The 17535-nt window shown below is 71.0% G+C and overlaps 1 protein-coding gene across 3 annotated transcripts; it reads right to left on the reverse strand.

The window, feature by feature from the left end:
* Positions 1-2233: 2233 nt before the first annotated feature.
* On the reverse strand, positions 2234-17278 carry ing1 (inhibitor of growth family, member 1). Of its 3 annotated transcripts, none has more exons than XM_072476002.1 (3): positions 16706-17278; positions 3705-3750; positions 2234-3459 (listed from the first exon to the last, which is right to left on the reverse strand). In XM_072476002.1, the coding sequence occupies exons 1-3, from the start codon at positions 16718-16720 to the stop codon at positions 2765-2767; spliced, it is 756 nt and encodes a 251-aa protein (XP_072332103.1). In that variant the 5' UTR covers positions 16721-17278; the 3' UTR covers positions 2234-2764. The 3 variants fall into 3 exon arrangements, with proteins under 3 accessions (XP_072332103.1, XP_072332101.1, XP_072332102.1); XM_072476000.1 differs by lacking the exon at positions 16706-17278 and adding an exon at positions 4642-4801; XM_072476001.1 differs by lacking the exon at positions 3705-3750 and having other exon boundaries at positions 16706-17274.
* Positions 17279-17535: the final 257 nt, after the last annotated feature.

Genomic DNA, 17535 nt, shown 5'->3' on the forward strand with positions numbered 1-17535 from the left:
ACAGTCAGTGTGAAATCAGATTCCCTTCACATCGACACAGGAAAAACAACCCTCACCTGCCATGCTCCCCTCCCACAATCATTCAAATACTCTGAAAACTTTTAACTCTTTTTTTTCAGTAACTGAAATACCAATGTCCAAAATAAGCTTTTTAAAAAATTACCATAATATTAACTATACAAACTGAATTGAGAGTTATTTTTTCGAGTACCTTCATTAAAATCTATAAATGAAGGTCTTGGCCTTTCTCAAAAGCCTGGGATTGGAGAGAGTGATTTTAACTGTGCAGTTATTAGGAATGGGATGGGCTGTGAAACAGGGCATCAAGCTGTTATCCCCAGGTTGAATTAATCTCCCAAGAATCAATCTCCAAACCCCATATTCAGCTTTTACAAAGATCCCCTTGAAAATAGAGATGATGTGGAGATGCCGGCGTTGGACTGGGGTGAGGACAGTAAGAAGTCTTACAACACCAGGTTAGGGTCCAACAGGTTTGTTTCAAACACTAGCTTTCAGAGCACTGAGGAAGGAGCAGTACTCCAAAAGCTAGTGATTTGAAACACACCTGTTGGACTTTAACCTGGTGACACACCTGTTGTAAGACTTCTTATTGAATATAGAGGATGAATACATTCACAATGGGACCTCAACCACGGCAGTCACACTCCAGGAACCCTGTGCTGCTGACCCATCTATAATTACTTGTTGTTACGAATGTACAACGGCGGCACAGTGGTTAGCACTGTTGCCCAAAGGCACTGAGGACCCAGGGTTGAGCACAGACCCGGGTCACTGTCCGTGTGGAATTTGCACATTCTCCCAGTGTCTGCATGGGTCTCACTCCCAGAATCCAAAGATGTGTAGGGTTGGTGGATCGGCCACGCTAAATTGTCCCTGAAGTGGATAGAAAAAGAATTGGGTACTCTGTTAAAAAAAAAAACAATGTACATGGCAAGGGCAGTTAAGTGCCTCCCCTGGTTTCCTTGCCTTGCTATATTCCAGACATATAATATATACATTTCACTCAGAGGGTTGTGAATTTATGGAATTCTTTACCCCAGGAAGATTGTGGATGCTCCAACGTTGAATATATTTAAGGCTGGGCTAGAGAGATTGTTGGTCTCTATATGTTGAGTAAGCGGGAACGTGGAAGGTGCAGGTCACCTGTGATAACACGAATGGCAGAGAAGGTTCAATGGACCATGTGGTCTATCCTGCTCAGATAGATATTTAAAGAAAGGCAATTATGTAAACATGGCAAATTTAAAAGTTGCAAGCTAATTAACCTGCGATGAGACAGTACTTTGAGATGGTTGAACAATGGTATCTAATCGGGGCAAACCGTTCCCAAATTACACACTCAGTCGCTCAATGTAAATAGACCATGAGAAATGTTCCTGAGCAAATCCGGTTAGAAATGAGGGCATATAAACAAGGCTTCTAACAATCTCAGTCAATCTGGTTGAGTTATTGGAAGTCACTGGGTTGATGGATGAATGTTGCTCTGTAGACTTTGCATATTTGAAATTTCAAGAAAGCTGTTGATAAGATGCCAGATGGAGTCCTCTGGGATTGTTGGCCAGATCCTGGGTTGGACATTTTCATGTATCAATTTTAAATTATATTTCATTTATAACTAAATAGGCAAATTTATAACCGAGGAAGCAGTAGAATCAGTGAATTTTGTCAACATTTAAGCAGAAGAGCTCGAAAAAGCACATTTAAGTTATTACATCACTGCCACTGGTGGGAGGGTGCAATTACAGTGTGACATGTTTACATAGCCAGTTTCCATTATGAGTGAGGATGTGGGAATTTATTCAAATGTGAAATAAAAACCTGAAACAAGGTACGGTTTTGAAGCTAGGTATTGGACATAAACACAATCAATACAGATACTTCTGTACTGTTATATTCCTGATATAAAATCACATTTATAAACAGGACTTATCAACTCTGGGGTTTCCTACATTTGGAAAGGCAGACTTGAGTCCAACCATCACCAGCTACCCCTGAGAGGAGGGAAATAGCGAGCCGTGGCTGAGGGGAAGGGTGGGTGGGATGTGGCCATGTTAAGGTGTGGGCTAAGGTAGAAGGGCGATGTGTGGGGAAAGCGGTCGGTATGCATCCACCCGCTCCCAAACAAATGTGGGAAAAGTGCAGGAGTTGGAGAGAACATCATCCCCACCAGTCATTGGAACGATGTAGAAATCACACGCACAACTGCCAAGCATTTCAATCATAGGTTTTTGTTTTATATATATCACAGCTGTACAGTTTTCCTCCTGAACAAGTAACAATAAAATTATTTCTTACAATATGGCCTATGCTGATGATTCATACACTATACATGAAAAGCTCGCACCTGTACATCTTTACAACATTTGGGAAACTAAAAAAAGGAGCTATTTCTGATAAATATGTTAATAAAATCATTTCTTCCTCGTTTTGTTTTGTCCTGGTGGGGAAGAAACTTTGATAATAAAAGATAATGAACATGGACAGTTCTTTTCATTGCCCCAGGAAAGTGTCCCAGGAAAGTGTGTTGTTTTTACAAAACAGAAAGAGTCCATGAGCTGGACGAGACTTAAAAACCAGGGCTGCCTTATTGCCTCCCCCCTCACTACTTTGGAAAAAAAAAAGATAACTGGTGTCCGTAGGGAATGGCTGCTTCGAATACACTCTCACCATCGTTTCACGTCTCAATAATAAATATACATTAATTTGCATTACTGTACAGATAGCAGAAAGGCTGGTGCTGCAACTACCTGGTGTAGGCCCTTTCCTTTTTGGATTTTTCCAATGCTTTGTCCATGGTTTTCTCATTCTCTCCCCTGCATTTGGGACAGTACCATTTTCCCTTGGGCTTGTGGTTCAAGCTCACACAGGAGAAGTGGAACCATTCGATGGGGCACTCCTCATTGTCACAGCCAATCATCTCACCGTAGGAAACCTGGTTGCACAGGCAGTAAGTGGGCTCATTGGGGTCAATGGGAAGGTCCGCCGGGGATGCTTCCCTCTCCGCCTTGGCTTTGGATCTCTTCTTCTTCTTGGAGGTCTTGGCTTTCTTCTCCTTTGGCATTCCGGCACTGCTCTCCTCGTGGTCGTGGTTGCTGGAGGTGTTCTCTCGGTTCTCGTTGTTACGCTGCCTCCTGGACCTCTTGGCACTGGGTTTCTCTACCGGTGTCGTGCCCTCACTCCTGGATCTCTCCAGTGAGGACTTGTTGTTGGAGTCGTTGCTCTCGGCACAATTTTCAAAGAGCTCGACGTGGCTCTCCACTTGCCGGCTGCGGTTCTCCACCAGCTCCACCATCTGGTTAACAATCTGGATTTTCTCGTCACCGAGCTCCTGGCTCCGGATGAGAGCCCGCTGGATGTAATGGAGGATCCGTCTGCGCTGAACCACATCGGTCTCCCGCTTGTGCTTCTCGTAATATTCATCCAACTCCTTCAGGATGTCTGGAGAGAAAAGCAAGGAAGAATTACAATTATAAATCCCCTCATATCCTCAGCAGACAGCAAAGACTTTTTAAGTCAATGAATTATTTTTCAAGTATAGTCACTGTTACAATGTAGGAAAAAGAGCAGCCAATCTATGCACAGCAAGATCCCACGAACAGCAATATGTTCATTCTCAGATCATTTCATCCACAGATGTTGATTAAAGGTTAAATATTAGTCCGAGAACAGCAGGGACAACTCACACAAATCTTCTTCGAGATACTGCCACAGGATCTCCTTGATATCCACCTGAGAAAGCAGATGAAGCCTCGGTTTCACATCCGGTCTAAAAGACAGCACTCCCTCAGTACTGACCCTCTGACAGTGCGGCACTCCCTCAGTACTGACCCTCTGACAGTGCGGCACTCCCTCAGTACTGACCCTCTGACAGTGCAGCACTCCCTCAGTACTGACCCTCTGACAGTGCGGCACTCCCTCAGTACTGACCCTCTGACAGTGCGGCACTCCCTCAGTACTGACCCTCTGACAGTGCGGCACTCCCTCAGTACTGACCCTCTGACAGTGCGGCGCTCCCTCAGTACTGACCCTCTGACAGTGCAGCACTCCCTCAGTTCTGACCCTCTGACAGTGCAGCACTTCCTCAGTACTGACCCTCTGACAGTGCGGCACTCCCTCAGTACTGACCCTCTGACAGTGCGGCACTCCCTCAGCACTGACCCTCTGACAGTGCAGCACTCCCTCAGTACTGACCCTCTGACAGTGCGGCACTCCCTCAGTACTGACCCTCTGACAGTGCGGCACTCCCTCAGTACAGACCCTCTGACAGTGCGGCACTCCCTCAGTACTGACCCTCTGACAGTGCTGCACTCCCTCGGTACTGACCCTCTGACAGTGCGGCACTCCCTCGGTACTGACCCCCTGACAGTGCGGCACTCCCTCAGTACTGACCTTCTGACAGTGCGGCACTCCCTCGGTACGGACCCTCAGACAGTGCAGCACTCCCTCAGTACAGACCCTCTGACAATGCGGCACTCCCTCAGTACTGACCCTCTGACAGTGCGGAACTCCCTCAGTACTGACCCTCTGACAGTGCGGCGCTTCCTCGGTACTGACCCTCTGACAGTGCGGCGCTTCCTCAGTACTGACCCTCTGACAATGCGGCGCTTCCTCAGTACTGACCCTCTGACAGTGCGGCGCTTCCTCAGTACTGACCCACTGACAGTGCGGCGCTTCCTCAGTACTGACCCTTTGACAGTGCGGCACTCCCTCGGTACTGCCAAAGCAGATTTTATATTGTGTGTGTTGGTTTTTATTTCCCATTTGCTGCAGCCGCAGTGTGGGGCCGGGCCGGGCTGTGTGGGGCCGGGCCGGGCTGTGTGGGGCCGGGCCGGGCTGTGTGGGGCCGGGCCGGGCTGTGTGGGGCCGGGCCGGGCTGTGTGGGGCCGGGCCGGGCTGTGTGGGGCCGGGCCGGGCTGTGTGGGGCCGGGCCGGGCTGTGTGGGGCCGGGCCGGGCTGTGTGGGGCCGGGCCGGGCTGTGTGGGGCCGGGCCGGGCTGTGTGGGGCCGGGCCGGGCTGTGTGGGGCCGGGCCGGGCTGTGTGGGGCCGGGCCGGGCTGTGTGGGGCCGGGCCGGGCTGTGTGGGGCCGGGCCGGGCTGTGTGGGGCCGGGCCGGGCTGTGTGGGGCCGGGCCGGGCTGTGTGGGGCCGGGCCGGGCTGTGTGGGGCCGGGCCGGGCTGTGTGGGGCCGGGCCGGGCTGTGTGGGGCCGGGCCGGGCTGTGTGGGGCCGGGCCGGGCTGTGTGGGGCCGGGCCGGGCTGTGTGGGGGCCGGGCCGGGCTGTGTGGGGCCGGGCCGGGCTGTGTGGGGCCGGGCCGGGCTGTGTGGGGCCGGGCCGGGCTGTGTGGGGCCGGGCCGGGCTGTGTGGGGCCGGGCCGGGCTGTGTGGGGCCGGGCCGGGCTGTGTGGGGCCGGGCCGGGCTGTGTGGGGCCGGGCCGGGCTGTGTGGGGCCGGGCCGGGCTGTGTGGGGCCGGGCCGGGCTGTGTGGGGCCGGGCCGGGCTGTGTGGGGCCGGGCCGGGCTGTGTGGGGCCGGGCCGGGCTGTGTGGGGCCGGGCCGGGCTGTGTGGGGCCGGGCCGGGCTGTGTGGGGCCGGGCCGGGCTGTGTGGGGCCGGGCCGGGCTGTGTGGGGCCGGGCCGGGCTGTGTGGGGCCGGGCCGGGCTGTGTGGGGCCGGGCCGGGCTGTGTGGGGCCGGGCCGGGCTGTGTGGGGCCGGGCCGGGCTGTGTGGGGCCGGGCCGGGCTGTGTGGGGCCGGGCCGGGCTGTGTGGGGCCGGGCCGGGCTGTGTGGGGCCGGGCCGGGCTGTGTGGGGCCGGGCCGGGCTGTGTGGGGCCGGGCCGGGCTGTGTGGGGCCGGGCCGGGCTGTGTGGGGCCGGGCCGGGCTGTGTGGGGCCGGGCCGGGCTGTGTGGGGCCGGGCCGGGCTGTGTGGGGCCGGGCCGGGCTGTGTGGGGCCGGGCCGGGCTGTGTGGGGCCGGGCCGGGCTGTGTGGGGCCGGGCCGGGCTGTGTGGGGCCGGGCCGGGCTGTGTGGGGCCGGGCCGGGCTGTGTGGGGCCGGGCCGGGCTGTGTGGGGCCGGGCCGGGCTGTGTGGGGCCGGGCCGGGCTGTGTGGGGCCGGGCCGGGCTGTGTGGGGCCGGGCCGGGCTGTGTGGGGCCGGGCCGGGCTGTGTGGGGCCGGGCCGGGCTGTGTGGGGCCGGGCCGGGCTGTGTGGGGCCGGGCCGGGCTGTGTGGGGCCGGGCCGGGCTGTGTGGGGCCGGGCCGGGCTGTGTGGGGCCGGGCCGGGCTGTGTGGGGCCGGGCCGGGCTGTGTGGGGCCGGGCCGGGCTGTGTGGGGCCGGGCCGGGCTGTGTGGGGCCGGGCCGGGCTGTGTGGGGCCGGGCCGGGCTGTGTGGGGCCGGGCCGGGCTGTGTGGGGCCGGGCCGGGCTGTGTGGGGCCGGGCCGGGCTGTGTGGGGCCGGGCCGGGCTGTGTGGGGCCGGGCCGGGCTGTGTGGGGCCGGGCCGGGCTGTGTGGGGCCGGGCCGGGCTGTGTGGGGCCGGGCCGGGCTGTGTGGGGCCGGGCCGGGCTGTGTGGGGCCGGGCCGGGCTGTGTGGGGCCGGGCCGGGCTGTGTGGGGCCGGGCCGGGCTGTGTGGGGCCGGGCCGGGCTGTGTGGGGCCGGGCCGGGCTGTGTGGGGCCGGGCCGGGCTGTGTGGGGCCGGGCCGGGCTGTGTGGGGCCGGGCCGGGCTGTGTGGGGCCGGGCCGGGCTGTGTGGGGCCGGGCCGGGCTGTGTGGGGCCGGGCCGGGCTGTGTGGGGCCGGGCCGGGCTGTGTGGGGCCGGGCCGGGCTGTGTGGGGCCGGGCCGGGCTGTGTGGGGCCGGGCCGGGCTGTGTGGGGCCGGGCCGGGCTGTGTGGGGCCGGGCCGGGCTGTGTGGGGCCGGGCCGGGCTGTGTGGGGCCGGGCCGGGCTGTGTGGGGCCGGGCCGGGCTGTGTGGGGCCGGGCCGGGCTGTGTGGGGCCGGGCCGGGCTGTGTGGGGCCGGGCCGGGCTGTGTGGGGCCGGGCCGGGCTGTGTGGGGCCGGGCCGGGCTGTGTGGGGCCGGGCCGGGCTGTGTGGGGCCGGGCCGGGCTGTGTGGGGCCGGGCCGGGCTGTGTGGGGCCGGGCCGGGCTGTGTGGGGCCGGGCCGGGCTGTGTGGGGCCGGGCCGGGCTGTGTGGGGCCGGGCCGGGCTGTGTGGGGCCGGGCCGGGCTGTGTGGGGCCGGGCCGGGCTGTGTGGGGCCGGGCCGGGCTGTGTGGGGCCGGGCCGGGCTGTGTGGGGCCGGGCCGGGCTGTGTGGGGCCGGGCCGGGCTGTGTGGGGCCGGGCCGGGCTGTGTGGGGCCGGGCCGGGCTGTGTGGGGCCGGGCCGGGCTGTGTGGGGCCGGGCCGGGCTGTGTGGGGCCGGGCCGGGCTGTGTGGGGCCGGGCCGGGCTGTGTGGGGCCGGGCCGGGCTGTGTGGGGCCGGGCCGGGCTGTGTGGGGCCGGGCCGGGCTGTGTGGGGCCGGGCCGGGCTGTGTGGGGCCGGGCCGGGCTGTGTGGGGCCGGGCCGGGCTGTGTGGGGCCGGGCCGGGCTGTGTGGGGCCGGGCCGGGCTGTGTGGGGCCGGGCCGGGCTGTGTGGGGCCGGGCCGGGCTGTGTGGGGCCGGGCCGGGCTGTGTGGGGCCGGGCCGGGCTGTGTGGGGCCGGGCCGGGCTGTGTGGGGCCGGGCCGGGCTGTGTGGGGCCGGGCCGGGCTGTGTGGGGCCGGGCCGGGCTGTGTGGGGCCGGGCCGGGCTGTGTGGGGCCGGGCCGGGCTGTGTGGGGCCGGGCCGGGCTGTGTGGGGCCGGGCCGGGCTGTGTGGGGCCGGGCCGGGCTGTGTGGGGCCGGGCCGGGCTGTGTGGGGCCGGGCCGGGCTGTGTGGGGCCGGGCCGGGCTGTGTGGGGCCGGGCCGGGCTGTGTGGGGCCGGGCCGGGCTGTGTGGGGCCGGGCCGGGCTGTGTGGGGCCGGGCCGGGCTGTGTGGGGCCGGGCCGGGCTGTGTGGGGCCGGGCCGGGCTGTGTGGGGCCGGGCCGGGCTGTGTGGGGCCGGGCCGGGCTGTGTGGGGCCGGGCCGGGCTGTGTGGGGCCGGGCCGGGCTGTGTGGGGCCGGGCCGGGCTGTGTGGGGCCGGGCCGGGCTGTGTGGGGCCGGGCCGGGCTGTGTGGGGCCGGGCCGGGCTGTGTGGGGCCGGGCCGGGCTGTGTGGGGCCGGGCCGGGCTGTGTGGGGCCGGGCCGGGCTGTGTGGGGCCGGGCCGGGCTGTGTGGGGCCGGGCCGGGCTGTGTGGGGCCGGGCCGGGCTGTGTGGGGCCGGGCCGGGCTGTGTGGGGCCGGGCCGGGCTGTGTGGGGCCGGGCCGGGCTGTGTGGGGCCGGGCCGGGCTGTGTGGGGCCGGGCCGGGCTGTGTGGGGCCGGGCCGGGCTGTGTGGGGCCGGGCCGGGCTGTGTGGGGCCGGGCCGGGCTGTGTGGGGCCGGGCCGGGCTGTGTGGGGCCGGGCCGGGCTGTGTGGGGCCGGGCCGGGCTGTGTGGGGCCGGGCCGGGCTGTGTGGGGCCGGGCCGGGCTGTGTGGGGCCGGGCCGGGCTGTGTGGGGCCGGGCCGGGCTGTGTGGGGCCGGGCCGGGCTGTGTGGGGCCGGGCCGGGCTGTGTGGGGCCGGGCCGGGCTGTGTGGGGCCGGGCCGGGCTGTGTGGGGCCGGGCCGGGCTGTGTGGGGCCGGGCCGGGCTGTGTGGGGCCGGGCCGGGCTGTGTGGGGCCGGGCCGGGCTGTGTGGGGCCGGGCCGGGCTGTGTGGGGCCGGGCCGGGCTGTGTGGGGCCGGGCCGGGCTGTGTGGGGCCGGGCCGGGCTGTGTGGGGCCGGGCCGGGCTGTGTGGGGCCGGGCCGGGCTGTGTGGGGCCGGGCCGGGCTGTGTGGGGCCGGGCCGGGCTGTGTGGGGCCGGGCCGGGCTGTGTGGGGCCGGGCCGGGCTGTGTGGGGCCGGGCCGGGCTGTGTGGGGCCGGGCCGGGCTGTGTGGGGCCGGGCCGGGCTGTGTGGGGCCGGGCCGGGCTGTGTGGGGCCGGGCCGGGCTGTGTGGGGCCGGGCCGGGCTGTGTGGGGCCGGGCCGGGCTGTGTGGGGCCGGGCCGGGCTGTGTGGGGCCGGGCCGGGCTGTGTGGGGCCGGGCCGGGCTGTGTGGGGCCGGGCCGGGCTGTGTGGGGCCGGGCCGGGCTGTGTGGGGCCGGGCCGGGCTGTGTGGGGCCGGGCCGGGCTGTGTGGGGCCGGGCCGGGCTGTGTGGGGCCGGGCCGGGCTGTGTGGGGCCGGGCCGGGCTGTGTGGGGCCGGGCCGGGCTGTGTGGGGCCGGGCCGGGCTGTGTGGGGCCGGGCCGGGCTGTGTGGGGCCGGGCCGGGCTGTGTGGGGCCGGGCCGGGCTGTGTGGGGCTGGGCCGGGCCGGGCTGTGTGGGGCTGGGCCGGGCCGGGCTGTGTGGGGCTGGGCCGGGCCGGGCTGTGTGGGGCTGGGCCGGGCTGGGCTGTGTGGGGCTGGGCCGGGCTGGGCTGTGTGGGGCTGGGCCGGGCTGGGCTGTGTGGGGCTGGGCCGGGCTGGGCTGTGTGGGGCTGGGCCGGGCTGGGCTGTGTGGGGCTGGGCTGGGCAGGGCTGGGCTGTGTGGGGCCGGGCTGTGTGGGGCTGGGCTGGGCTGTGTGGGGCCGGGCTGGGCTGTGTGGGGCCGGGCTGGGCAGGGCTGGGCTGTGTGGGGCTGGGCTGGGCCGGGCTGTGTGGGGCTGGGCGGGGCCGGGCTGTGTGGGGCTGGGCCGGGCTGGGCTGTGTGGGGCTGGGCCGGGCCGGGCTGTGTGGGGCTGGGCCGGGCCGGGCTGTGTGGGGCGGGGCCGGGCCGGGCTGTGTGGGGCGGGGCCGGGCCGGGCTGTGTGGGGCGGGGCCGGGCCGGGCTGTGTGGGGCGGGGCCGGGCCGGGCTGTGTGGGGCTGGGCTGTGTGGGGCTGGGCCGGGCTGGGCTGTGTGGGGCTGGGCTGGGCAGGGCTGGGCTGTGTGGGGCCGGGCTGTGTGGGGCTGGGCTGGGCTGTGTGGGGCCGGGCTGGGCTGTGTGGGGCCGAGCTGGGCAGGGCTGGGCTGTGTGGGGCCGGGCTGGTCTGTGTGGGGCCGGGCTGGGCTGTGTGGGGCCGGGCTGTGCAGGGCTGGGCTGTGAGGGGCCGGGCTGGGCTGTGTGGGGCCGGGCTGGGCTGGGCTGGGCTGGGCTGTGGGGCCGGGCTGTGTGGGCTGGGCTGGGCCGGGCTGTGTGGGGCTGGGCTGGGCCGGGCTGTGTGGGGCTGGGCTGGGCCGGGCTGTGTGGGGCTGGGCTGGGCCGGGCTGTGTGGGGCTGGGCTGGGCCGGGCTGTGTGGGGCTGGGCTGGGCCGGGCTGTGTGGGGCTGGGCAGGGCCGGGCTGTGTGGGGCTGGGCAGGGCCGGGCTGTGTGGGGCTGGGCTGGGCAGGGCCGGGCTGTGTGGGGCTGGGCTGGGCAGGGCCGGGCTGTGTGGGGCTGGGCTGGGCAGGGCCGGGCTGTGTGGGGCTGGGCTGGGCAGGGCCGGGCTGTGTGGGGCTGGGCTGGGCAGGGCCGGGCTGTGTGGGGCTGGGCTGGGCAGGGCCGGGCTGTGTGGGGCTGGGCTGGGCCGGGCTGTGTGGGGCTGGGCCGGGCTGTGTGGGGCCGGGCTGTGTGGGGCCGGGCTGTGTGGGGCCGGGCTGTGTGGGGCTGGGCTGGGCTGTGTGGGGCTGGGCCGGGCTGTGTGGGGCTGGGCTGGGCAGGGCTGGGCTGTGTGGGGCCGGGCTGGGCTGTGTGGGGCCGGGCTGGGCTGTGTGGGGCCGGGCTGGGCTGTGTGGGGCCGGGCTGGGCTGTGTGGGGCCGGGCTGGGCCGGGCTGTGTGGGGCTGGGCTGGGCCGGGCTGTGTGGGGCTGGGCTGGGCCGGGCTGTGTGGGGCTGGGCTGGGCCGGGCTGTGTGGGGCTGGGCTGGGCCGGGCTGTGTGGGGCTGGGCTGGGCCGGGCTGTGTGGGGCTGGGCTGGGCCGGGCTGTGTGGGGCTGGGCTGGGCCGGGCTGTGTGGGGCTGGGCTGGGCCAGGCTGTGTGGGGCTGGGCTGGGCCGGGCTGTGTGGGGCTGGGCTGGGCCGGGCTGTGTGGGGCTGGGCTGGGCCGGGCTGTGTGGGGCTGGGCTGGGCCGGGCTGTGTGGGGCTGGGCTGGGCCGGGCTGTGTGGCGCTGGGCAGGGCCGGGCTGTGTGGCGCTGGGCTGGGCCGGGCTGTGTGGGGCTGGGCTGGGCCGGGCTGTGTGGGGCTGGGCTGGGCCGGGCTGTGTGGGGCTGGGCTGGGCCGGGCTGTGTGGGGCTGGGCTGGGCCGGGCTGTGTGGGGCTGGGCTGGGCCGGGCTGTGTGGGGCCGGGCCGGGCTGGGCTGTGTGGGGCCGGGCCGGGCTGGGCTGTGTGGGGCCGGGCCGGGCTGTGTGGGGCCGGGCTGGGCTGTGTGGGGCCGGGCTGGGCTGTGTGGGGCCGGGCTGGGTGTGGGGCCGGGCTGGGTGTGGGGCCGGGCTGGGTGTGGGGCCGGGCTGGGTGGGGCCGGGCTGGGCCGGGCTGTGTGGGGCCGGGCCGGGCTGTGTGGGGCCGGGCTGGGCTGGGCTGTGTGGGGCCGGGCTGGGCTGTGTGGGGCCGGGCCGGGCTGTGTGGGGCCGGGCTGGGCTGGGCTGGGCTGTGTGGGGCCGGGTCGGGCTGGGCTGTGTGGGGCCGGGCCGGGCCGGGCTGTGTGGGGCCGGGCCGGGCCGGGCTGTGTGGGGCCGGGCCGGGCCGGGCTGTGTGGGGCCGGGCCGGGCCGGGCTGTGTGGGGCCGGGCCGGGCCGTGTGGGGCCGGGCCGGGCCGGGCTGTGTGGGGCCGGGCTGTGTGGGGCCGGGCCGGGCCGGGCTGTGTGGGGCCGGGCTGTGTGGGGCCGGGCCGGGCTGTGTGGGGCCGGGCCGGGCCGGGCTGTGTGGGGCCGGGCCGGGCCGGGCTGTGTGGGGCCGGGCCGGGCCGTGTGGGGCCGGGCCGGGCTGGGCTGTGTGGGGCCGGGCCGGGCTGGGCTGTGTGGGGCCGGGCCGGGCTGGGCTGTGTGGGGCCGGGCCGGGCTGGGCTGTGTGGGGCCGGACCGGGCTGGGCTGTGTGGGGCCGGGCCGGGCTGTGTGGGGCCGGGCCGGGCTGTGTGGGGCCGGGCCGGGCCGGGCTGTGTGGGGCCGGGCCGGGCCGGGCTGTGTGGGGCCGGGCCGGGCCGGGCTGTGTGGGGCCGGGCCGGGCCGGGCTGTGTGGGGCCGGGCCGGGCCGGGCTGTGTGGGGCCGGGCCGGGCTGGGCTGTGTGGGGCCGGGCCGGGCTGGGCTGTGTGGGGCCGGGCCGGGCTGGGCTGTGTGGGGCCGGGCTGTGCGGGGCCGGGCTGTGCGGGGCCGGGCTGGGCTGTGTGGGGCCGGGCTGGGCTGTGTGGGGCCCGGGTTGTGTGGGGCCCGGGCTGGGCTGTGTGGGGCCGGGCTGGGCTGTGTGGGGCCCGGGCCGGGCTGTGTGGGGCCCGGGCCGGGCTGTGTGGGGCCCGGGCCGGGCTGTGTGGGGCCCGGGCCGGGCTGTGTGGGGCCCGGGCCGGGCTGTGTGGGGCCCGGGCCGGGCTGTGTGGGGCCCGGGCCGGGCTGTGTGGGGCCCGGGCCGGGCTGTGTGGGGCCCGGGCCGGGCTGTGTGGGGCCCGGGCCGGGCTGTGTGGGGCCCGGGCCGGGCTGTGTGGGGCCCGGGCCGGGCTGTGTGGGGCCCGGGCCGGGCTGTGTGGGGCCCGGGCCGGGCTGTGTGGGGCCGGGCCGGGCTGTGTGGGGCCGGGCTGGGCTGTGTGGGGCTGGGCCGGGCTGGGCTGTGTGGGGCCGGGCCGGGCTGGGCTGTGTGGGGCCGGGCCGGGCCGGGCTGTGTGGGGCTGGGCTGGGCCGGGCTGTGTGGGGCTGGGCTGGGCCGGGCTGTGTGGGGCTGGGCTGGGCCGGGCTGTGTGGGGCTGGGCTGGGCCGGGCTGTGTGGGGCTGGGCTGGGCCGGGCTGTGTGGGGCTGGGCTAGGCCGGGCTGTGTGGGGCTGGGCTGGGCCGGGCTGTGTGGGGCTGGGCTGGGCCGGGCTGTGTGGGGCTGGGCTGGGCCGGGCTGTGTGGGGCTGGGCTGGGCCGGGCTGTGTGGGGCTGGGCTGGGCTGTGTGGGGCCGGGCTGGGCTGTGTGGGGCCGGGCCGGGCCGGGCTGTGTGGGGCTGGGCCGGGCCGGGCTGTGTGGGGCTGGGCTGGGCTGTGTGGGGCCGGGCTGGGCTGTGTGGGGCTGGGCCGGGCCGGGCTGTGTGGGGCTGGGCTAGGCCGGGCTGTGTGGGGCTGGGCTGTGTGGGGCCGGGCCGGGCTGTGTGGGGCTGGGCCGGGCTGTGTGGGGCCGGGCCGGGCCGGGCTGTGTGGGGCCGGGCCGGGCTGTGTGGGGCCGGGCCGGGCTGTGTGGGGCTGGGCTGGGCCGAGCTGTGTGGGGCTGGGCCGGGCTGTGTGGGGCTGGGCCGGGCTGTGTGGGGCCGGGCTGGGCTGTGTGGGGCCGGGCCGGGCTGGGCTGTGTGGGGCTGGGCCGGGCCGGGCTGGGCTGTGTGGGGCCGGGCTGGGCTGTGTGGGGCCAGGCTGGGCTGTGTGGGGCCGGGCCGGGCTGTGTGGGGCCGGGCCGGGCTGGGCTGTGTGGGGCTGGGCCGGGCCGGGCTGGGCTGTGTGGGGCCGGGCCGGGCTGGGTACAAAGTGGGAAGGTGTGTGTGAACCAAGTGTTAACAGACCCCGCCCACCTCAGCTTCACCGCCGCGCCCTCGGACTGGGAGCGGTGTCCGGGGGGCCGAGGGGCCATTGTCCAGTGGGGGGGGGGGGGGGGGAGGTGGCCCGCTGTCCAGTGTGGGTGGGGTGGCCCGCTGTCCAGTGGGGGTGGGGTGGCCCGCTGTCCAGTGGGGGTGGGGTGGCCCGCTGTCCAGTGGGGGTGGGGTGGCCCGCTGTCCAGTGGGGGTGGGGTGGCCCGCTGTCCAGTGGGGGTGGGGTGGCCCCCTGTCCAGTGGGGGTGGGGTGGCCCCCTGTCCAGTGGGGGTGGGGTGGCCCCCTGTCCAGTGGGGGGGAGGTGGCCCGCTGTCCGGTGGGGGGGGAGGTGGCCCGCTGTCCGGTGGGGGGGGAGGTGGCCCGCTGTCCAGTGGGGGTGGGGTGGCCCGCTGTCCGGTGGGGGGGAGGTGGCCCGCTGTCCGGTGGGGGGGAGGTGGCCCGCTGTCCAGTGGGGGTGGGGTGGCCCGCTGTCCGGTGGGGGGGGGAGGTGGCCCGCTGTCCAGTGGGGGTGGGGTGGCCCGCTGTCCGGTGGGGGGGGGGAGGTGGCCCGCTGTCCAGTGGGGGGGGGGGGGGGGGGGAAGGTGGCCCCCTGTCCAGTGGGGGGGAGGTGGCCCGCTGTCCGGTGGGGGGGAGGTGGCCCGCTGTCCGGTGGGGGGGAGGTGGCCCGCTGTCCGGTGGGGGGGAGGTGGCCCGCTGTCCGGTGGGGGGGGAGGTGGCCCGCTGTCCGGTGGGGGGGAGGTGGCCCGCTGTCCGGTGGGGGGGAGGTGGCCCGCTGTCCGGTGGGGGGGAGGTGGCCCGCTGTCCAGTGGGGGGAGGTGGCCCCCTGTCCAGTGGGGGTGGGGTGGCCCGCTGTCCAGTGGGGGTGGGGTGGCCCCCTGTCCAGTGGGGGGGGAGGTGGCCCGCTGTCCAGTGGGGGGGAGGTGGCCCGCTGTCCGGTGGGGGTGGGGTGGCCCGCTGTCCGGTGGGGGTGGGGTGGCCCGCTGTCCGGTGGGGGGGAGGTGGCCCGCTGTCCAGTGGGGGGGAGGTGGCCCGCTGTCCAGTGGGGGGGAGGTGGCCCGCTGTCCAGTGGGGGGGAGGTGGCCCGCTGTCCAGTGGGGGGGAGGTGGCCCGCTGTCCAGTGGGGGGGAGGTGGCCCCCTGTCCAGTGGGGGGGGGGAGGTGGCCCGCTGTCCGGTGGGGGGGAGGTGGCCCCCTGTCCAGTGGGGGGGAGGTGGCCCCCTGTCCAGTGGGGGGGGGGGGGGGGAGGGGGGAGGTGGCCCCCTGTCCAGTGGGGGGGAGGTGGCCCGCTGTCCAGTGGGGGGTGGGGTGGCCCCCTGTCCGGTGGGGGGGGGGGGGGGGGGGGAGGTGGCCCGCTGTCCGGTGGGGGTGGGGTGGCCCGCTGTCCGGTGGGGGGGGGGGGGGGGGGAGGTGGCCCGCTGTCCGGTGGGGGGGGGGGAGGTGGCCCGCTGTCCGGTGGGGGGGGGGGGGGGAGGTGGCCCGCTGTCCGGTGGGGGGCGGGAGGTGGCCCGCTGTCCGGTGGGGGGGGGGGGGGAGGTGGCCCCCTGTCCGGTGGGGGGGGGGGGGAGGTGGCCCGCTGTCCAGTGGGGGTGGGGTGGCCCCCTGTCCGGTGGGGGGGGGGGGAGGTGGCCCGCTGTCCAGTGGGGGTGGGGTGGCCCGCTGTCCGGTGGGGGGGGGGGGGAGGTGGCCCGCTGTCCAGTGGGGGTGGGGTGGCCCCCTGTCCGGTGGGGGGGGGGGGAGGTGGCCCGCTGTCCAGTGGGGGTGGGGTGGCCCGCTGTCCGGTGGGGGGGGGGGGAGGGGGGAGGTTGTCCAGTGGGGGGGGGGGGGGAGGAGGCCCGCTGTCCGGTGGGGGGGGGGGGGGGGAGGAGGCCCGCTGTCCGGTGGGGGGGGGGGGGGGGGGGGGGTGGTCCGGTGGGCCGGTGCCCGGCCCTTTCCCTCCTTGCGCCGTCACTTGGGTCTAAAATGGAGGCAGTGTGGGGGCGGAGCCTCCGTGGCCCCGCCCACTCTTGTTTGACGGGCCTCCCGTCCAATCCATGCTCGGGACTCTGGGCGGGCTGTGGGGACTGCGCAGCCAATGGCAAGCGGATGCCGCCCCGTGCTCTAATGATTGGCGGAAGCTAGTACCGCCCCTTGGTGCAGTGATTGGCGGGGGCGGCAGCCAATGGAAAACGGGTGCCGCCTCTGCTGCAGTGATCGGCGGTTACTCCCGCCAATCAGCAGGTGCGGCCAGCGAATCAGGAAGCGGAGCCTGTCCAATCAGGGCGGGGCTATGCTGATGAGCAGCGCGGGGTATAAATTGCGGCTGCGGCGGGGCTCCGGACACAGGGAGATGGAGTCTCCACCCGAGCAGCAGCGGGCCCGGCCCCGGAGACGCGCCCAGCACCTCCCCCCTGCAAACACCCAGCCGCTTCCTGTCGCCCCGGCCCGGTGCAGCAGGGCTCCCCGGCCGGCAGCCCGGGGGGGGTTCGTGCCGCTGCCCCGGGAGGAGCGCAGCCTCCCCGCCTTGTGCTGGCCGGGCTCCGTCCCAGCGCCGGTCGCCGCAGCAGCTTCTGTCAAAATGGCTGAGTTATAAACATCATCTTTTGTTCCGCCCGGGATCTGACGCTGCGCCCTCTCCAACCCTCACTCCCTCCAACACACACACTCCCCTCCTCCCTCAGTCACTCGCCCCTCACTCCCTGCAGCACTGCCTCACTCCAACTCACTTCCACACTCACTCTCCCCTTCACTGCCTGACTGGAAAACTCACTCCAGCGCACACTCCTTCCGCACTCTGCAACTAAAAAACAATGATGGCCGGGCTGCCGGACTCTGTCTCCGGGCTGGGGGTCCGGAACACGCTGGCCGGGGACAGGGGCTTGGTTACCTTGGTATTTTGCATCGATTTCCCTCATCAGAGACACGTTCCTCTGGAGATCGAAAGGCAGAGACTCGATTGAATCCAGATAATCTTCCACATAGCTGACCAGGTGGAGCTGCTCCCCGTTGGCAGGACTCAGCATCTTGCAGCTACATTTGTTCTGGGCAGGGGGCGGGCTCCGGGCGGGGGCTCGGGGGGGTTGCTCAGACCCTGGCTCCCTCTCGGTCTCCCTCCCTCTGTCTCGGATCCTCCGCTTTGTAAATTCTGATGCTGATTATCGGGGGTTCCCAGGCAGGAGGGCGGGTGCGGCCCGGGTGGCCGGCGGTGTTACCCCCACCCCCTCTCGGGCACAGTGAGATCCCAGTCCGGGAGCTCGGGATCAACGTGGAAACCCGGACCCAGTTTGAAACACTTGGGGAAGACTGGCCGCGACTGCGCAGGCGCGTCCGCTCATTAGCATAGCGCTGCGCAGGCGCGCCCGCGTATTAGCATTTCTCCACTTGCTGACCGGCCTCCATCCAAATCTAATCTTCCCTTCCCCCGCGGACTGGATTTCACGGCAGGCGTTAAGCGCGGTGCCGGGGCCTTCCCTCCTCATCTCCCCCCCCTCCCCGGGCTCTTTAACCTTTGGGCAGTGATGGGCGCGGTAGGGGGCCAATCAAACCGCGCGTCCTCAGCGCCCGGACCAATCATCAGCGGGGGTTGGGCGGGACATGCCCCCTCCAGCCCCGCCCACCCGCCCGGCCGGGCTGTCAACAGCCTGTCTGAGCGCAATGCGCATGCGGGCGCGAGGTGGCCGGCGGGACGTGTAGTTCGTCTGTCCCATCGGCGCCATG

The sequence above is a fragment of the Scyliorhinus torazame genome, chromosome 15, assembly GCF_047496885.1.
Source record: "Scyliorhinus torazame isolate Kashiwa2021f chromosome 15, sScyTor2.1, whole genome shotgun sequence".
In the NCBI taxonomy this organism is placed as follows: domain Eukaryota; kingdom Metazoa; phylum Chordata; class Chondrichthyes; order Carcharhiniformes; family Scyliorhinidae; genus Scyliorhinus; species Scyliorhinus torazame.